The 19,520-nt window shown below is 38.4% G+C and overlaps 2 protein-coding genes and 1 non-coding gene across 3 annotated transcripts; 1 reads left to right on the forward strand and 2 right to left on the reverse strand.

The window, feature by feature from the left end:
* Nucleotides 1–86: 86 nt before the first annotated feature.
* Nucleotides 87–7,035, reverse strand: abt-4 (ABC transporter domain-containing protein). The gene is made up of 16 exons (NM_070774.5): nucleotides 6,900–7,035; nucleotides 6,359–6,563; nucleotides 6,030–6,272; nucleotides 5,774–5,880; nucleotides 4,785–5,723; nucleotides 3,986–4,736; nucleotides 3,774–3,938; nucleotides 3,168–3,729; nucleotides 2,934–3,121; nucleotides 2,788–2,888; nucleotides 2,595–2,691; nucleotides 2,067–2,539; nucleotides 1,612–2,018; nucleotides 1,247–1,553; nucleotides 707–992; nucleotides 87–662 (listed from the first exon to the last, which is right to left on the reverse strand). The coding sequence occupies exons 1-16, from the start codon at nucleotides 7,032–7,034 to the stop codon at nucleotides 220–222; spliced, it is 5,409 nt and encodes a 1,802-aa protein (NP_503175.1). The 5' UTR covers nucleotide 7,035; the 3' UTR covers nucleotides 87–219.
* Y39D8C.2 lies at nucleotides 2,282–2,312 on the forward strand. Its single transcript, NR_003177.1, has one exon. It is a non-coding gene; the product is annotated as an Unclassified non-coding RNA Y39D8C.2 (non-coding RNA).
* Nucleotides 7,036–10,910: 3,875 nt separating the features above from the next.
* On the reverse strand, nucleotides 10,911–12,760 carry dmd-8 (DM domain-containing protein). The gene is made up of 4 exons (NM_070775.5): nucleotides 12,613–12,760; nucleotides 12,284–12,456; nucleotides 11,716–12,234; nucleotides 10,911–11,444 (listed from the first exon to the last, which is right to left on the reverse strand). The coding sequence occupies exons 1-4, from the start codon at nucleotides 12,746–12,748 to the stop codon at nucleotides 11,163–11,165; spliced, it is 1,110 nt and encodes a 369-aa protein (NP_503176.2). The 5' UTR covers nucleotides 12,749–12,760; the 3' UTR covers nucleotides 10,911–11,162.
* Nucleotides 12,761–19,520: the final 6,760 nt, after the last annotated feature.

Consider the following 19,520-nt stretch of genomic DNA (forward strand, 5'->3'; position numbering starts at 1 on the left):
CACACACACACACACACACACACACACATTCTTTCTTCTTCTAAAATTAGGCCGAACACCTGGAGCCATAAACTTCACACCTTGTTTTTTCATGACATTTATTGGAAAACAAACGAGAAAATGGGGCAAGAAAGAACAATCAAGAGGGTGAGACCCGAGTTTTGTCAAAAAAAAACAGGAATGTTTGGAAACGAAATAAATCATTTAAAGAAAACAAAATTAGAAATACATGGCACTTTCCGCGTCGCTTTCAATGGTTAGTGCCCGATTCGTGTAACCATTCTGTTTGCCTCGCGAGTTGGCGGACCCTGTGCTGCTGGCTCCATCAAACTCCGAATCCGAAGATACCCCGGCGTCCCTGCTGAATTCGATGAACACCTGCTCCAGTGTGGTTTGCGACAGCGAGTAATCATCCCAGTTGAGCGACGTGGAGACTGTTTCAAGCTTCTCGAAGAGGCGAGACCACGAATCTCCATCACGTGGAATGTCAAAGTTGAGCTGGAGGACGTGTTCCTCCTTGATGACGCTTCCGCGGAATGTTTGCTTGATCGTTGACTTGGTCTTTTCAGCGTCATTTCGGTTCTTGAGACGGATTAGCAGAGTGTATCCACTTCCATATCTACTCTTGATATGCTGACAACTTCCATAGCATCGGAATTTTCCTGAAAACTTGAATTTTAAAGGCCCATTGATAATGTATCCTCACCATAAACCATAATCGCCAGTTCCGTGCACAACGCTTCACATTCATCCATACTATGAGAAGTGAGGACAAGAGCAGTACCCAAGTCTCTCAAACGATTCAAAATATTCCAGATAATACGTCTAGCCTTTGGATCCACACCTGAGGTCGGCTCGTCGAGGAGGAGGACGTCGGGCAGACCAACAATGGCAATACCCAGGGAGAGACGGCGCTTGTTTCCGCCAGAGTAGGTCTTGATTTGGCGACTGGCATACATTCCGATTCCGATAGCGTGGATAACAGCGTTGACCTGAAAATTACGATTAAAAATACTTTGACGCAGTACTCTTAGTCCGGGTTCGAGGAACACATCCTCCAGCTCAACTTTGACATTCCACGCTCTAGATGGACCTGTCTTATACCACACAGGCCCAGCCAGCAAAAAGGGACTACCCGGCCGTCTGTTTCTTCTAGCGGTGGTCCGCGTCAGACCTGTTCGGCATTTGGAATTTATCGGCATGTCGAACTCCTGATGTAATTTGTCTAAACACTTAAGTCCCTCACCTTTTTCGGAATATCCTTCTCCGGTATGCCTCGAATTCTGGCGAACATGTACAGAGTCTCCTCTCCAGACATTTCCTTGATAATCGCGTCATATTGTGGGCAGTATCCCGTGTTTGCTCCGGCTTCCCTCCAATTGTTCTTCACGCTCCAACCATTTACGTAGGCATCTCCTGAACTAATCGAGTTCTCTCCAGTGAGCATTTGGAACGTGGACGTTTTTCCGGCTCCGTTAACTCCCAGAAGTCCGAAGCAGTCTTTGGAGTTGACATGGAAGTTGACTCCTTTCACGGCGTTGAAGTTTCCGTACCTGAAAATTGAACCGGTAAAGCCTTGATTTAAAGAAAAAGGAAAATTTGTAATCTTACCATTTCACCAAATTATTACTGACTAGAGCCGTCTTGTTGTTATTCGCAAGTCTTTGAACCACTGATTTCTCCGCAATTACATCCGAATCCTCCACATCTCTCTCATCAACTTTATCAGTATCGGTGATATCCCAAATTGGGTTATCAGCTTTTCTACATCTTATCAATGCAAACAGTTTTGTGAACTGATCATTTTCTCTCATGAACACCCAAATCCAATAGATGAATCCTTGGACGGCAAGGAATATCACATAGACTAAAATTCCTTTCCGATTTCCAACAAAGAGCACGTTATCGACGTAGAGACGTTCTGAAGCAGTTCCACAGCAAGCCGTCACCGCTTTGAACATCGGAATCGTGCAGTCAAGTTTCTTGCAAGCGATTCGAACGTTCTCGTTTTGGAAGGTCTGAAAATTTTCATTTTTTATTCCTGAAGATATCACTTTAAAACTTACCACTGTGGCGATCTGCGAAATGTTATACGTCGGGAAGAGCCACGCAAAAATGATGGACCACAGATAACCAGCATCCAGACTAGACGTTTGAGAAATAATCGGAACTGCGATCGACCCAATCATTCCTGTCAAAATATGATACATCGTGACCATCATGAATCCTTTCGGCGCGGACTCGAAGAAGAACTGGAACCAATAGGTGAAGGGCAGCGCGGTCCAGCCGTATAAAAGGAAGGAGAGGGTAAGGATCAGCATGACACCAAAGTCATGGGTGTAGGCGGTGATGTTGAAGATGTAGAAGATGGCGTCGAAGCAAAGGATCCGAATGACAAACCACGCGGCGTCCCAGATGAACGCAGTCAGCCAGAACATCCAAGGACGGATTCCTGAGAGCAGCTGCATGTGCTTGGATTTCTTCTTGCGTTCGGTAATCAGGAATTGGGAATATCCAGCAACGCAGACAGCGAAGGATACTGTAAAAGTGTATATAGATTGATGGGCTGGAACGAAATGGACAGCGTGTCATACCAATCAATCCATAAGCAATCAAAAATGCGGCTCCGTCACTTCTATTCGTATTCTTCAACGTGTCTTGGGTGGATGGTGGGAGAGGGTGATTCACAGCCTGCAAAGAAATCGATAAATTAAAATTTTCACTTCCAATTAGCAATGTTAGAAGGGACTGGGCCCTATTTATCAACATTCTCAACTAGAACCTCACCGTAAACGAATACTGCTTCTTCTGCTTTTGCGACAAAATCATAGAATCCGTGAAAGTAATTGCTAGCGCTGGTGTGTATAAACCGAAATTGTTGAAGAATGCTGAAATTGTTTCCCATATTTTTGAGAAAAAAAACCCAGACTAACTTTTAAGAGATGGAACGGATACAGTACTGAAATTGAACATAGACGGTACAAAACCAAGTGCATAATGAAGCCCGAATGTCCGGGAACCCATAGCATTTGTCTGATCCATAATGAATTTCTCAACGTTGCTAGTTATATCGACCACTGTTTGAGTGACACCAAGCTGTGTCACGGTGCCTTGAACCATGCTGAAAAAATATTGTTTGAAGTACAAGAACTCCAACAAAATCTCACCTGGACAAATTTTGCGAGCCTCCAAGAAGCGTGACATAGTTCCCAGAGTCACTGACAAGGTGACCCGCTTTTTTCGTGTCGGAGAATGGAGCCAATGAAATTGTCTGTGGATCCTGTTCTTTGACAGAAGGGAGCACTTGAGACGTGAACACCATAAGAACCAAGTAAGCAACCGGGAACACCAGCTGTGGCAAAAATTGAGTCCATTTACGGAAGAAAAAGATGGCTCGCTTGTAGAACATCGCCTTGGCGTGCTGCATTTGAAGAGTGAAGCCTGTTACGCGGACCTGGGCGCGGAGGTCTTGTAAAATCGGATCATCTTTCTCAATCATCTCACTGATATCATTTTCAATGCCATGCTCATAATTGTAGCGCTCATCTGCCGTGTGTCCAACTTTCAGGAACACCTCCTCCATAGTGGTGATGGAAACTCCAAAACTGGTGATTCCACATTGTGTCTGATGATCTTCAAGTTCTTTAAACAATTTTGGGAAAATCGGGCGGTGCGTGGCCGACAGAAGATACGTGGCTTCTTGACCAATGTAGGAGAAGACGTGGGCTTCTGGAAAGTTTGTTGGTGAGAGTTTACCACAGAATATACGGTACCTGGAATATATTCTCTAATGATGTCCGTGGTCTTCGAGACGTCTGGAGTAGAAGTGGTGTCATAAACAATTGTCAAATGGTACCCGTCTCCATATTGCTGTTTGAGGAACATTGGGGAGCCACAGCATTCCAGCTGACCGTGAGCCATAATTGCAATTCTGTCCCCTGAAAAACTTAAAGATTATTGACACTATTTATAATTTTCCACTCACCTAACAAGTCAGCTTCCTCCATGAAATGAGTAGTCAACAAAATGGTTCTCCGTTCCTTCTCTCGTTGAATCAGTGTCCATGTCTCGTGTCTAGCTCCAGGATCCATGCCAGATGTCGGCTCGTCGAGCATCACAACCTCTGAGCCTCCAATCAAGGCAATAGCTAATGATAGCTTCCGCTTCTGTCCACCAGACAAGGCGCCCGCCATGAAATCAGCCTTGAAGTCGATTCTCAGTCGAGCCAGAATCTCACGAGCCTCTTCGGGATCCCATGTCCTCTCCTTCAGCTTTGCGAAAAACTCGAGATGCTCCATGACCGTCATGAATCCGAAAAGTGTGTTGTATTGCGGACAGAGTCCCATTTCACGGCGGATCTTTGGCAGCGAAGTTCTAATGTCAAAATCATTAACGTACGCCGAACCCGAGCTAGGCGAGGCTACTCCGGTAAGCATACTGAACGTAGTCGACTTTCCGGCTCCATTGTGCCCAAGTAGTACTGTACATTGACCCGGGTACATTTTCAGGTTCAAATTGCTAACGGCTCGTTTTTCTCCAGATTTTCCAAATTTACAGTCAAAGAGTTTCTTGAAAAACGATGTACCATAAGTTTTCGTTAGGTTGACCACATTAATAGTTGGTATGAGATCGGTGGGCTCTTTCTCGAGCTTCACATGATCCGCGTATTGTATTTGTTGGAACTGATCAGAAGAGTCCACAGTCTTGGAGCCGCTATTCGGGAACCAGTAGGATGGCTGAAATTAAGAAATTGATATCTACAACAACTATGTATATTAACCTACCAGGACAAAGAACCATGGTTTTTGAGGCACTCCTTCTCCTCCTGGAATCACTGCTTCAATGTACCATGTCAAAATAATCATGATAATTCCATCGACGATAAGTGCGATCAAAGCATGTCCAAACGTCAAGTTGTTATCAGGGCTTGGCGGTGTAAAAAGCTCTCCCCACTTGAGCCCATCCGCCTGTGTCTCGTAGGCAGCTAGCAGTTGAAGCCCGTAGTTTAACGCAATATCCGGGTTGATGCAATTAATAAGTCGGTAGCCCAATGGGTACGGATTCGTTTGATCGATGGAGGAGAAGAATGCGTACCAGAAGTAGAGCAACATCCAGAAGACGACAGAGATAAGGGTGGCCGATGTGGCGGAGTTCATGAATGAGGAGATCATAAAGGCGAAGTAGACAACATCGAAGGCGTAGATCATCAGGAAGACGAACATTAGTGTCATGTCGGATTTCAAAGCGACGAAGTGCATGAGAATCGTTAACACAATAACTGCAAAAGTGAGCTTGGCGTAGTTGATGATAAAATGAGCAACCCAGTTGATAAACTGGGATAGTCCCATGACTCTCATGTACTCTTTCAGCCGATCCTCCTTCTCCACAACAACCGCCCTTACGATGTAAATGACGCTGGTCATGAAGGAGAAAATCACAATGACAGGCATGAAGAACGCTCCGATCTCAATAATCTTCGTGGAATACCCGGGAAACGGGAATCTCGATACTTGGTAGGAATCGAGAAGCGGGGTGAGCTGAGCATCCTCCCCAGTGATAATCTCGGTGATCGCCACGTCGACAGCTCTTTGGACAGTCATGAAACCCTCCTGCCAGTATCCGGGGGAACCTCCGTCATTGTCATCCGGGTTGATGGGACCGCTGACATACTGAACAGCAAATGAGACAGAGGTATCCCATGGGTAGGAGTTGTCACCGAAGGCCTGCAAAATTTCAAGTTCAAGTTGAAAAAGTAGGAGGTGATAAAACCAACGTTTCTGGATCTTCGGTGAGTATTTGAGAGTCGGATTGTGTAGGTGAAATCTCGTTTGTCGGGGTTCTTGAGATCTTTTGCGATGGAGTCGTCGAACACAATACCAGCTGAAATATTGGAGCATATCAATTCCCATAAAACTATTGGGTCCAGAGTCGAAATTCATATATTTTTTCGTTGCATATCAATTTTTTGAAATTGTGGCATAGTTTTGTACGGAAGGCCCAGCCGAAGCCTAAGCCAAAGCCCAACTTACCCAAAAGCGGATTGTCACATTCACTCTGAAACTGTCCCTGCATCCAGGAAACCATTTCGCCTTCGGTTGTGAACCCTTTGTATGTCATATTCGTGTTCAAAACTGGTACTGCTGTGATATTGTAGAGTCCCTTTATGTATGCCGCGACAGGATTGAGTAGATCATTCGCTGTGTAACGATTTTGGATTTTGTCCATGATTTGTTTAGTGGCATCTGTCATTGGTGCATAGGCGAAGATAATGTCTGGAAATTAATGATTTTCATAAAATTAAAACGATCCAAATTTGATTTTTAGGAATTTTTTTTTGCAAATTTCCGAGAAAACTCACCCATTCGATACTTGTTAACTCCTATCGTATAAGTATTCAAAAATTGACAAGTGAGCTGCGAATTAAACAGAAAATATGGTTCAACGATTGCAGATTTTATGGGGTCATCGGGATCCGTGGGCATTATGAGATCGTAGGCACTGCCGGAGACTGGCCACGCCGCATATTTACGCTCTGTGTACGTTGTCTCGAATTGTCCGGAGAACTGTAAAAAATTTGGTATTGAATTTTTTACAGCCAAAAAAGATGAAAACTCGGTTTTTACCTATAATAATGTTTAGAATTAGACCAAAAAACTTTTTTTTCTATGTTTTGTTTATGTTTTAATTACGTTTATACTTGCATTTAAAAATTCTATAGGTTTAAAACCTGAAATTTCTAAAATTTCCACGTTTTGGTAAAGTCTCTACCAAGCTACATACTATAACTTTGACTGAATATTTGAAAAAATTAAAAATTTTTGGAGTGTTTCATTTTTAAATTGAATTAAAACCAAATATTTTTCAGTAATTTTTCAAAAATTTCAAAATTTCAAACTTACACCAATCAAAAGCCCAAAACTGGCTCCGATGAGAATGAGGGGAACGACGAGCTCGAAAAGAGCAAACCACGGTGATCTGAGCTGCTGGAGCCAGTTTTTCCAGAGCAGGAGCCGGAGTTGGCCCAATGCACCCATTCTGAAAAAAGGGATGGTTTAAGAAATCTAAATTGAATAAAAAGAAAAGAAAAATAGAAAAAAATGAAACCAAATTTTTTTTGAATAAATTTTTAAAAACTGATTAAAAGTTGCTAAACTCTGGTCTGGCAATTTTATGGTAGGCAGGCAGGTTTGGGCTGTACGTGCCTGATGCTGCAAATAAAATGATGGAAAAATCAAGTTTTTACTAAATATAACAAAAATAAATTTTCTCAAATTTTTAAAATTATGTCTAAAATTTCAAAAAATGAAGAAAATGCCTAAAATATTGTGATCTTTTGATATTTTTTGAAAACTTTGAAAACTTTACGAAAAATCGAAATTTTTCATTCAAATTAAGGAATAAAACGCATTCTAACTTAAAAATTTCAAAAATTATGGATTCTATTTACTATTAGTTTCAAAAAATTGATATTTTCGAAAACCGAAATTGGCTAGAAATTTTTTCAAAATTGTTTTCAGAAAATTGAAAATTCTAAAATTCCTTAACTCTTCTGCAAGTTCTACCAAAACTCTCAAGCTCAGCATTTTCTGAATGACCTCTCTCAAGTATTTGGCTATGAATAATAACATGCGGAAGAAAAGTGTGAAAACCTTAAAAATTGAGCAAACACACTTTTGCTCAAGAGTCTCAAGTTCACAGTGACAGTTAAAATTGGAAAACTGGGAGAGCCGAGGAAAAGAAGAAAAAAGGAAAATTATCAAATCGTGATTTCTGATTTGATCAGAAAAGTGTTGGGAGGAGAGAGGAAAAGTCGTATTCTGTTGCCAGTTTTTATAGACATTTTTAGACTTGGGTACACACAAAAAGTTGAGTCAAGCTATCAAAAAAGGGAACATGATCATCGTTAAAAATGGAACGGAGGTTTAAAATGAAGTTAAAGAAAAGAAAACTTAGAAATCAGGAAAAGGTATTGAAATAAAAATGTTTTTAAAAAAATGTAGTTTTCAACTTTAAAGGAAAAATTCTCAAAAACCTATATTAATATTTGAAGCAAAAATAAACCAAAAAATTCGAAGGAAATTTTCATTTTTGATCCACGGCTTCAAAAAAACGGCAAAAACTGAGATTATTTCAAAAAATAAAAATAAAAAAAATATTCGTACAATTAGAATAAAGAAAATTTTTTAAAAAATTAGAATTAGAAACATTTTTTAAAGCAATGCTTTAAGCTAAATTATTTTAATAAGTAGAATTTTTGAAATCGACCAAAAAATATTTTTCAACTTTTTTTTGAAATATTCACATTTCAAAAATTGTAGAATACTTCAAAAAAAAATCTAAAGTTAAAAAATTTGGAAATTTACTAAAAAATTTAGAAAGTGTTTAATTTTAGTATAATTTTAAGCTGTAATTAAAACAATTACTTTTAGCCATTATTTTTTTAAATGTAAATTTTCAGTCTTAAAATATTATGATTTTTTTTGAAATACGACTAAAATTTTCCGATTTATTAGGCTTCTGAATTTACGAGTTTCCCACCTTTTACGAGTTTCCCACCAGTTTCCTACTTACTAAGTAAGTAAGTAAGTAAGTATATTAGTTAAGTTTCAAAAATACACGTATTTTCATTTTTGTTTAAACAAATTTCTGGAATGAAAAAAAATAATTTTTGAATTCAAAGATGTTCTATCAAAAAAATATTGGTTCAAAATGTTTGAATTAATTCAATTTTTAAAACAAAAAAAATCGAAAAAAAGGCGATTTCATAAAAATCAAAAGTAAATAGACTCTGCTTCTTCTCGTCATATCAAAAACTGCCAAAAAATCAATAAACTGGCTCCTACCCATGACCAAACTACACAAAGCAAACAAGGGTCCTTTAAGGGGGTACCTACAGGTATCATATAACATAGATATGCATATGATCTTGGAAAAATGCGGAGCCAACTCTCCTGAAAATATGCTTGAAACAAGCCAACACCTTTTTGATGAGAAGCCTCTCCGCCCGCCCTTTGTGCTCCACACTGTGTTCCCTTATCAAACCGTGCCTTTGTGTTTACAATTTGTGAGAAACTTTTGAAACTTTTTTTGCCGCCTTACTTGGGCAAATAGAGGAAATAATTCGATTTGATTTCACAATTTTCCTGTTATCAAACTGTGGTCTGGGGATGTGAGTCAATTATTGAACGGTGCAAAAATCACAAAACGGTCACAAATTGCTCGTTATTTTTTTCGTGATTTGCTAATTTCAAAAGTGGCACAGAAAGTTCTATTATCAAATTATTTTCAGTTTTTCTCGATAAAAAAACAACTTGTGTTCCGTATAGGCCTAGTTGTCAGCCTGCAAGCCGGCCTTCGTCTGACGCAACTTTCAGATAGGCGCCAATACAAGATCGTATATGTTTTAAAAGTTTCATGAAAAATATTCATTACTGCAAAAGGTTCAAAATACATTGCCTACCAACCTACCTACCAACCTGAAATTCCAAAGCAGGCACCGGCAGGAAAGTAGGCTGGTTGAAAAGCTGGTAACTGGTAGAAAAATAACAGATTTTCGGAAATATTTCTTACATTTCTTATTTTTATTAATTCTTAAAATATAAATATTTTTTGAAAATTTAAAAATAAGTCAAAAATAAATATTTTGAGCATCCGTCTATCTTTTTTATACCTAATTTTAAAACCGTGACAATAATGTCAATTTGTCCGGAAAAAATTGACATTTTCCAAAATTTTGATAGGAAAAAACCCGCATTTTGTGTGAAAAATTCCATAATCAACAATTTTCGATAAGGATACATAGAGAAGAAGGGAAATTTTATAACACCAAAAAACAAATTTGCAGAACCTGAGCATTTGGCGTGCTAGCCTAAGATTGCCTACTGCCACCACACCCTGAAGGCGCGTAGGTAGGCAGGCACGCAGGCATGATGTCGTGGCGAGCACCGAACAATAAAAAACCAAAGTAAATCCAATTAAAGTTACTCAAACGTAATTTATTTTATACTACCTGACTTCCTCACGTCATCTCAAAAATCACAAGCTCTATGTGATTCTCAAAACCGGCATTCCATTTTTCTTTTACGAAGACGATACTAAAAACATTTTTTATTGATAAAGCTGATAAGAAACTTATGAAATCACTAGTACCGGCTCGAGTCGTTAACAAGAACATTTTCTCGGGTGACTCAGGATTCAGGTTGGGCACTGAAACATTGATAAGCAATAGAATTTGATATGACGTCTCGAGGGCACGATCGTGACATGACTTCTTTCTTTATTTGTGATTTGTGAAGACAACGAGAACTTCTAGGAAGCAGCCGACACTTTACAGTTCGCTTTTTATAAGAGATTTTTTGAAGAGATACAAAAAAACAGGTCATGTTAACCGAAACAAAATTTCTAATTTTTTAAAGATTTATTTTAAATTTTTCAAAAATTGAAAAAAATCTGATTGTGAGATTTCACTGGTAAATGAATTTTTCGGCCATTTTTTTCAAATTTTCAACCATTGTCATTAAAGGAAACTTGACAGGCCGAAAGGAATTGGGTGAAACTCTAAAACTGGCCTGAACTTAACATTAATTTTTTTGCTGTAAAATGCATGCAAATTTGACAGATCACGTCTCAAATAAAAAATCAAAAAAAGTGAAACTGCTCAATTTAGCCGGAAAGCTTATTTTTGGAATAGCAAAATTTGAAAAAAAATTACAAAAAATTCTACAAAATATATATTTGAATTTTAACATTTAGTTTTTTTTTAATATATGGGATTGCTTCCTGACGTTTTATGCAAAAAAGGCCGTGAAATTTCTAAATCCAAGCTTAATTCCAGATATGGTGGCTGAAAATTCGGAAAATTCTCTGTAAAAACCGTGACTTTATAATTCAATTTCTAGTCGAGTCATAAATTGATAAGAGTACAATTTTATTAATTTATCACTTTTGCAGAATCAAAAAAAAGTTTTTGGAAATATAAAACACAAAAACATCAAAATATTATTATCATCATGTTTGAACTGAAAACCCGCACAGCTTAAAATTTCGATGGGGTTTTTACTCTTTTTGAGGTGCAACTGGGAAGGAACTAGAGTTTTACAGGGAAAAGACAATAAATCACAGATTGGAAATTGTTTTTTTTTTTGAAAAATTAAAAAGAAAAATCAATCGGTTTCAGCGCAGCTAATTGCAGCGCTAAGCTCACGGATATTCTGAAAATTTTGAAAGTTCTGGAACAACATTTGCATTCCGATAGGGGTCATCAGGAGAGGATTCGGGAAAAGAGTTGGAGCAGCTCCGTACATAAGCGGAGCCGTGAAAAATGGTGAGGCCGCGGTGGACATGAGAGAGGGTACGGTAAGAAATGAAAGCGGTAGGCTTGATGGAGCAAGTTGTGGAAGAGCAATTGGTGAATGCGGAAGGAGAAGCGGCATTGGAGATGTTGTCTGAAAAAAATTTAATTTAGAAATTTTAGAAATTCTGGAAAAAACCTTTTAGAGCAGTTTTTAGGACGAGACTAGTGCATGCCTACATGCCTACATACCTACATGCCTACATGCCTACATGCCTACATGCCTACATGCCTACATGCCTACATGCCTACATGCCTACAGGTTTACATACATACATGCCTACATGCCTACATGCCTACATGCCCACATGCCTTTTCAGGTTCAAGCTGTACCTGAAAAAATTTTCAGAAAATCTGAACCTCACCTCAAATGGAGAACCAGCCGGACTAGTGCTTGCATTTGCCGAAGTCGCTGCAGGAATCATAAATCCCCCGGCACTGAAGTCGAATTTCATCTGAACCTGCGGAGCCATGTTCAACTTCTCTGATAGCATTCCAGATAGCGAGCAATCCGAGGATGAAGCCGACTCGTCCGAATTGCAGCCCGAAGAAGATGAGAGTGACGATGATGAAGCCGTGGTGGAGCCCTCTTTTTTGGGACTTTTCGGTGCGATAGCTTCAACCGTGTTGCCCTTTATGCTCATTTTTCGCTTCTTAATATGCCGGTCCAGGGCACGACGGGAATCAATCAAGTTACACTGTTGGCATTCGCAGCTGGAATATTGGCACTCCTTTTTGTGATTTTTCTTCCAGACGAGCACATTGTGATTCTTGCATTTTTGGCAGAAATAGCACATGTTCATGTTCTCCATGACAGCTTTTTCATCTGCCTCCCCACCTGTGAAGCCTGGGAACACGTTGGCCTCGCTGATATCATTGGTACGCTGAAACACGGGGATAGTTAGGAAAATTAGGAAAAAAATCACAAGGTACCTGGAACTTCTTGTCTTGCTCTCGTCGGAGACGAATCTGAGTTGACATGATCTCCCGTCGCTTACGGACCAAGTCACACTGCTCACACTCGCAACTTCTATATTCGCAGGTGTGCCCGCGCGTCTCTACGAAAACTCCATGCTGCTTGCACATTCCACAGTGCCGTTTCACATCTGAAAATTTAACAAAAAATAAAACTATGTTAGGCGTAGGCCATACTAATTTCTGAAAAAAAATCAGCAGCCGACAGTTAACCAACCATACATTTTTCTACTGACCCTTTCTCGTGAAACCAATTAACTGTCGGCTGCTAAGAAGCTATAGCTCACCTTTCGGGATCCTTTTCCCTTGGCTGAAAAATCTCTGTGCTCCAACATCCGGGGAGAGGCTGTTGTTTGGTGAAAGCCCTTCTGGAGCACTGAGCGATGAGGCATTTGAAGAAGATGACAGGGAAGATGAGGACATGATCAGGTAAGTCTGAAATTTTCCATTTTTCAAGAGTTGGAAAAGTTGAAGCACAAAATGAAATTGTGAGGGCTACAAGATAAGGGATGCTTGAGCTTGATGACCTGATTGGCTGAAATTTTATAGACACTGCGTCAATGGAATATTTACAGTACTTTCAGTCACTTGTCTGAAAAAAAATCTTGTGACATGTTTTACTAGTCGCCTGATAAGGCCCTGGGGGCTATATAGACGATGCTTTCAGAGAAATTTTCAGGGAAAGCATAAGCAAAACAGGAAGTTGTAGAGGCTTGGGCGCGTGACCGAAGTTTTTCTAGTTTTCTTCGGCCACCAAAAATTTCCCTTATCTACAGTAACCTAGCTCCCCTTGGAGCAAAAAAGCTATCGAAATGAATTCACAAATGAAATGGAATCGAAATAAATAAATAAAATTTCATCCGCCTTTCCCATCTTCAATCCAGGAATGAAAGATTTTCTGTATCTGCCGGCTCCGCCTCTTTCTTGAATATCCCTGATTGCTGTCTAACCATGTCTAACGTCTCCGCCATCCCTCCCCACTCATTCGAGAAAATTCGCCGTAAACATTCTATTTTGGCTCTGCGGAGCTATGACGGAATTCTCATGTCGATGGGGGAAATTACGTAGATTCGCAGTTTGCGTAGATAAGGAGGGGCAATCCGGTCGGGGTTTTACGCGGATCAGTATGGAGCAACTGAGCAGTTGGACTAAAAGCCGATTTATTTCATTTTGTTCACAAAAAGGTGGTGCTCATCTCGTTTTGAAAACACTCGAATTTTTTAAAACTTGAAAAACTTGCTGGCCGACGCCTATGACATATGCCTATGACCTCCACCTATGGCCAACGCCTATGGCCTACGCCTACTGCCTACGCCTATGACCCACGCCTACTGCCTACGCCTATGACCTACACTTATGGCTAATGGCCTACGCCTATGGTCTACGCCTACGAAACCTTGGAAAATTCAAAGTTGAGCAAGCTGAAAATCATTGCAAAATGTTTCATAACAACCACAAAAAAACACTAAAACTAAAAAGATTTTCAGAAGTTTCAACAAATCGGATGACAAATTGTGTCGAAAATCAATCGCTCAGAGTGGTTTCAAATTTTGTGTGGAAAATATAAGAAAATCTGTAGCGGATTTTGACGATTGCTAATCTTTTTCTCGCATTGCTTAGCCCTTGTGTTTGAATTATTAGGCGATTTAAATCCATTTCTGTGATTGCCTTTATCATGCTTTTTTTGTTTTGAATGATTTTTTTTCTTTTTCTAAATAATGGAATAATTTTTTAAAATGTTTTTTCTAAACAATGAAATTCGATCTAAATTTGAAAAGGAGCCTGGCAAGCAAGCCCGAAAGCCTCGTTCACCGACTCCAATGCACCAAATTTTACACGCAAGGTTAAAAAAAAATTCTGTACCGTCCTCGATCACTGTCGGCTGCACAAAAAAAACATTTTTTCCAGTAAAAAAAATGTTTAAAAAAACTATACTAAAACATGTAGGAACTAGTTGTTTTATACTAGTTTATGCTCATTTGGGAAATGCTCATTTCTGATCGACAAGTTTTGTTTTTTTGCCACCGTCTAGACGCTCTACCGTAATCTTTGAAGAATTCTTGCTCCCACCGGGGAAATCTATATTTTGTCACGTGGAATAGGGGTAATAGGAAAACATAGAATGCAACAAGATTTCTTGGAGGTAGGTAGAAAGCCTGAAAAAAATCAACCCATAAGAAAAATTCTTGGAAAAAATTAATGAAGTTACATTTTTTTATTTTCCAAAAAAAACCTGCACTCCTAAAAATAACCATACCTAGTGACATTGGTTTTGACACCAATAACGTCAAAATTCAATCTGCTTATCATTTTTGATAGCTCCAAGCCACGTTGTTCGAAAGTACCTGGATAAGCACCGGCTTGACTCGGTCAAGTCAAATTTTTGCGTCACTGGATAAGATGGTTCAAAATGCGATGCTGGCCAATGCTATTCATAAAAATTTCAAAAGTTTTGAGAGATCACTGGTTTTCCTGAGTTTTCATGTAGAAGATGCAGTCGGGCCAGCTAAGAAATTGTTAAAAACCACTCCTATTGTGTAAAATGACAAAATACCAAAATAAAAATTTTCAAAACAATTTTAAAAAAATTTATGGACAGTCAAAAAAAGCAATTATTGAGTTTTGCCCCATATATTTGACTCATAAGTAGACTAAAAAAGCTCGAAGAAATTTATTTTTACTTTTAAAATTTGATTTTCGAAAAAGTGGCAAAAATTGTGATATTGCCAGTTTTCAAAAAAACAACTCTATATTTAATTTTTTTTAACATTTAAAAACATACATATTGTTTTTAGAAATTTTTTCTAACTTTAGACTTATATGTATTATATGTACACGTTTCTGATCGCTTGTCCAAAATTGTTCTAGACACCGCGAGACACTACTGGTCCCCCGTGATTTGGGTACGTTTCACAAAACATGATTGTCTGGAGGGTTACTGACATGATTCCTGTTTTGACAAACATTTTTGAAAAAAATCAATTTTTGGTGGTTTTTATTCAAATTTGAAAGTAAAAAAACACTAAAGTTATGAGAAATTTAGTTTTTATAAAAATGAAACATTTTAAGTTCAAATAATTTTTTTTCGGAAAAAAAGTTGAAACCCCCTAATTTAAAAAATTTTATTCAAAAAAATTAAAACTTTTAATTTGAATTTTTGCAAGATTTTTTAAAATAAAATTTTGAGTTTCCTTAAAAAATCAAACTTGTCGTTCAATTTCAAAATTTGTGCAATTTTTTCCGCCAATTTTTTTTTCTGAAATATTAAATGCTGATTTTCTCGAAAAAATAGCCACGGGAATTTAATTTCTGAATTTTTTGTAAAAAGTTTAATTCCTTACTAAAGTTGTTTTAAAAATTTAAATTTAATTTTCCTGTCGAAATTTTGAAAAATTAGAATTTGAATGGTCTCGCAGCGAACTCTCGAAAAATTTAATAGTGAGGCAAAATTGAACATGGGCATACTGATTAATAACAAAAATCAAAAGCCCAAATTTCACCTGCCAAAATTATATTTATTTTTTGGGTTTCCACAGTTTTAAGAAAAAAAATGTGTGTAGTATGATGGTATTGAGAATTTTATATATCTGTCAAAACAATATATATATCAACAAAAAAAGAACCACAGAACTAGAAATGAATCGAAATAAATAAATATTCGAATTCTCAAAAATATTATGTTTCCATCATTTATCTGGAGGCTAATCCGTACTTCTGTGGCGTTTTCTGACGTTTTTCGAATTTTTCTGACGTAATTTTTAGCTCAGCAACCAGTAAACTTCTAAAATGTTCAGTTACAAAGATAATCCTTAGAGGTCTTGACTCAATCTGTTTGCCCCATGTCGTCCCTCAACAGCCCTTACGGTTATGAATACTGCGGCCGACACCTTGCGGGTCACAGTGGCGGCGCAACCCGGGAAACGTCGGCCGCTACAGTACCCCACCAAAGTTTTCAACCTTCACTTTGTCCCCATCATCTTTTGACACAGCTGTGTGATCACCGAAAAAACTTCGCAACATAGTTTTCCCGCCCGTTTACCTAGGTCGACCTATTGGTGAAAAGGGGGTGGGGGTGTCGAATTTCAAGTTGAAAATTATCCTCGCTATTCGGAAACCTCCCTCTAAAGTGTGACGGGGTATGTGTATGTATACATGTATCCCTATTGTAACACTCACACTTTTGACGTAATCGAAACGCCGCGCTTTTTTTGCTCGTGTTATTTACTTGAAAAGTTTTCTTGTTCGGCGGCTTTGAGAGGGCGAACGTTTGGAAAGGTTAAAGGTTGATGGGGATACTGTAGCTAGGGGATCAGGAGTATTGGTCGCTATCAATCTATTTTCAGAATTGCGTGCCTAGATGCATAGTTGCCTAGATGCCTAGATGACTGGATGCCTAAGAGCCTATATGCCTACATGCCTACATGCCTACATGCCTACATGCCTACATGCCTACATGCCTACATGCCTACATGTCTGCATACATTCCTACTTGCTTCGGGAAAGTTATAAACATTTTATGGCTGCGTAAGAATTGATGGAAGAATTGCTTCCTAATTTTGAATTTGCAAAAAAAATAAATTATTCGAAGCTTCAATCAATCACCAAAAACATAACGAAATATTGGAGTGTTGTAGAGCGAAATTTAAAATTTTTCGTTTAAGATTAAGAGATCACAGTAGATAAATGTGTGCAACGAAACAGAAAATAACAAGCAAGAAAAAAAACGAAAAGTTTCACAATGAAAAAGCGCTAGAGGAGGTAGAAGGGGTACTGAATGAAATTCGATAGGCGTGTAGAGGTAGAAGTTGCAAAGAAAATACAGATTGCGAAGAAAAACGGAAAGATGAAAGTGACCTGGATCACTGTTTTTTTTTCTTGCTCCGACGAAGATCGTTGAAAATTTTCAGAGTTGAAAAAATACTTGAACTTTTTGGGAAGCCGAGTTTAAAGGCTTTTAGGTTGGTCCTGACGTGAAAAATGACTTTGGAAATTGGTGGCTGAGCTTTCTAGAGAGCTAGGCCATCAGTTGTTTTCGTGGTCATATGTGTTGCGGAGAAGTTTCTGTCACGGGCAGAGTTTACGTGAGAAATATGCTTTGAAGAAAAAAAATCAACAAAAAAAATACAGTCTGATTAAATAGTAGAAAAATGTTAAAATTTTTGATTCGCATTTTAAAAAAAATTGAAAAAAAAACAATTTTTCTAGGGGTCGGTGAACATTCCGAGAGCTTTTCGAATAACGAATTACGAATTTTTAAAAACCACAATTTTTTTTTTGCTTTCAAAAATTCAAAAAATTCAAAAAAGTTCCCAGAATGTTTGCTCAAACCTATACACTCTTATAATTTCACAAATTTCACAGAAATCAAGTTTTGGAGCATTTCTAACCAGAAATATTGGTTGAAAAAAGCCTTGAAAATTTTAAGGTCAAATTTTCAGACGTTGGCTTATTTTTCTGATGCTCTGGTGTAAATAAAGTAGCAATATACAATATTCCATCAAAGGCACATGTCAACCTGGAGAGGAATATTGTAACAAAAGTCTCGACCGACTCACAGTCTCAAAGTCGTAACAATTTCTCAAGAAAAATGGATAGGGCGTGTACCATTCAATTTCTCGAAAATTTCTCACGAACAAGGACAAACGCCGCTTTTTTTCAGCAGATTTTCCTCTCAAAACTTCTCTGAAAAAAAGCGCGTTGGGCGGCGCGGTACGAGATGCTTATCTACCGTAGTTTGGGAGAAGGCGTCGCTTTCGAAAAAATCTGGCCGTTTTTTTGTGCAGTTTTTTAGAGTTCTTCTGTCGAATCGAGGACAAGGACATTGAAATTTCGAAATGTTTGAAAACTTTGTTATCGAAAATTTCCGTGAGGAGGAAAAAAATGTTGAGGTGGAAATTTTTGAGGTTATTCGAAGATCAAGTAGCCAATTTTTAGGAGTTGTTTTTTCATTGGCCTGAAATTTTTCAAATTCAATTCTTTTTTTTTGGGCCATATTTGCCGTTTTTTTCAAGTATTTGAAACCTCGGCCACCAATTTTTTTTCCAACAAAATAGAAACGAAACTTTCAAATAAAAATTGTAAAATTTATATCTCGGTTTTCGAGATTTTGACACCTTTTTTTGTTTCGGATTATTGCCACTGTCAAAGTGTGACATTTGCGCAGCTGTGTGTTCGGGGAGCACCCCGATCTGCTTACAGGGAAGTGTAAATATTTTTAGAATTTTTTAAATCCCCGAACAAAAAAAGAGCACATCTAAAAAAGTAAATGAAAAAATAAAAGTGAACACAAAAAATTAAAAAAAAAACATAATTGCTGATAAAATCCCGAGAAAAATGACAGTTTTCATACTAATTTTCAGAAGTTTCATTGGTTTTTTTTCTTCACTGATAAAATTGTGGTCGGCTGTCAAAAACTAATTGACCGGTCGAACAGACAACGCGGAGCCAGGAGCCAGAGCTCCAAAATTTCAGGCGCTTTTTGTTAGCAGCCTCGGGCTCCGAGAGCCCGGAAGTTGACCTGAAGGCAGCTGAAAACTGAGCTGCCACCCCCTTTCAAGCTCCACCCGGGGGTTTCAGATCAAATGATTTCATTTTTTCAGCTTCACTGATTTTACAGCTGCTTGACCTGTTTACAACAGGTGAAAAAAATTTAAAAAATTATTTAGAAAATGTCTAAAGCTTAAAACAATTTCAGATTCTCAATGATTTCATTACATTTAAAAAAAAAAGAAATTAGTGTTTTAATCTTTGCACTTTTCAAGTTCGCTCTACTGAACTTGATCGTGTTGTTTTCGAATTATTACGAAAAAAAAATTTCCGGCTGAATTGCTAATTGGTGTGATCAGAAGAACCCGGGTTGAACTTTTGCGTTGAAATTTTTGCTTCAGATCAAATACGTTGGAAGGTTTTGTTGAATTGTGCACGTAGGCATGGCCAAATCACGGTTTGTGTAGGCATTTAGGCATGTAGGCATGTAGGCATGTAGGCATGTAGGCATGTAGGCATGTAGGCATGTAGGCATGTAGGCGTGTAGGCATGTAGGCATATAGGTATGTAGGCATGTAGGCATGCAGGCATGTAGGCATGTAGGCATGTAGGCATGTAGGCATGTTGGCATGTAGGTATGTAGGCATGTAGGCATGTAGGCATGTAGGCATGTAGGCATGTAGGCATGTAGGCATGTAGGCATGTAGGT

This window comes from Caenorhabditis elegans, chromosome V (genome assembly GCF_000002985.6).
Source record: "Caenorhabditis elegans chromosome V".
In the NCBI taxonomy this organism is placed as follows: domain Eukaryota; kingdom Metazoa; phylum Nematoda; class Chromadorea; order Rhabditida; family Rhabditidae; genus Caenorhabditis; species Caenorhabditis elegans.

Coding starts and splice junctions, on each gene's coding strand:
- abt-4 (NM_070774.5), bottom strand. CDS start 7,034: ATGGGTGCATTGGGCCAACTCCGGCTCCTGCTCTGGAAAAACTGGCTC. Junction 5,724..5,773: donor CTCACCGAAGATCCAGAAAC/GTTGGTTTTATC, acceptor GAAATTTTGCAG/GCCTTCGGTGACAACTCCTA. Junction 3,730..3,773: donor CATTAGAGAATATATTCCAG/GTACCGTATATT, acceptor CAAACTTTCCAG/AAGCCCACGTCTTCTCCTAC.
- dmd-8 (NM_070775.5), bottom strand. CDS start 12,748: ATGTCCTCATCTTCCCTGTCATCTTCTTCAAATGCCTCATCGCTCAGT. Junction 12,457..12,612: donor AGGGAAAAGGATCCCGAAAG/GTGAGCTATAGC, acceptor TTAAATTTTCAG/ATGTGAAACGGCACTGTGGA. Junction 11,445..11,715: donor CGGCTGGTTCTCCATTTGAG/GTGAGGTTCAGA, acceptor AATTTTTTTCAG/ACAACATCTCCAATGCCGCT.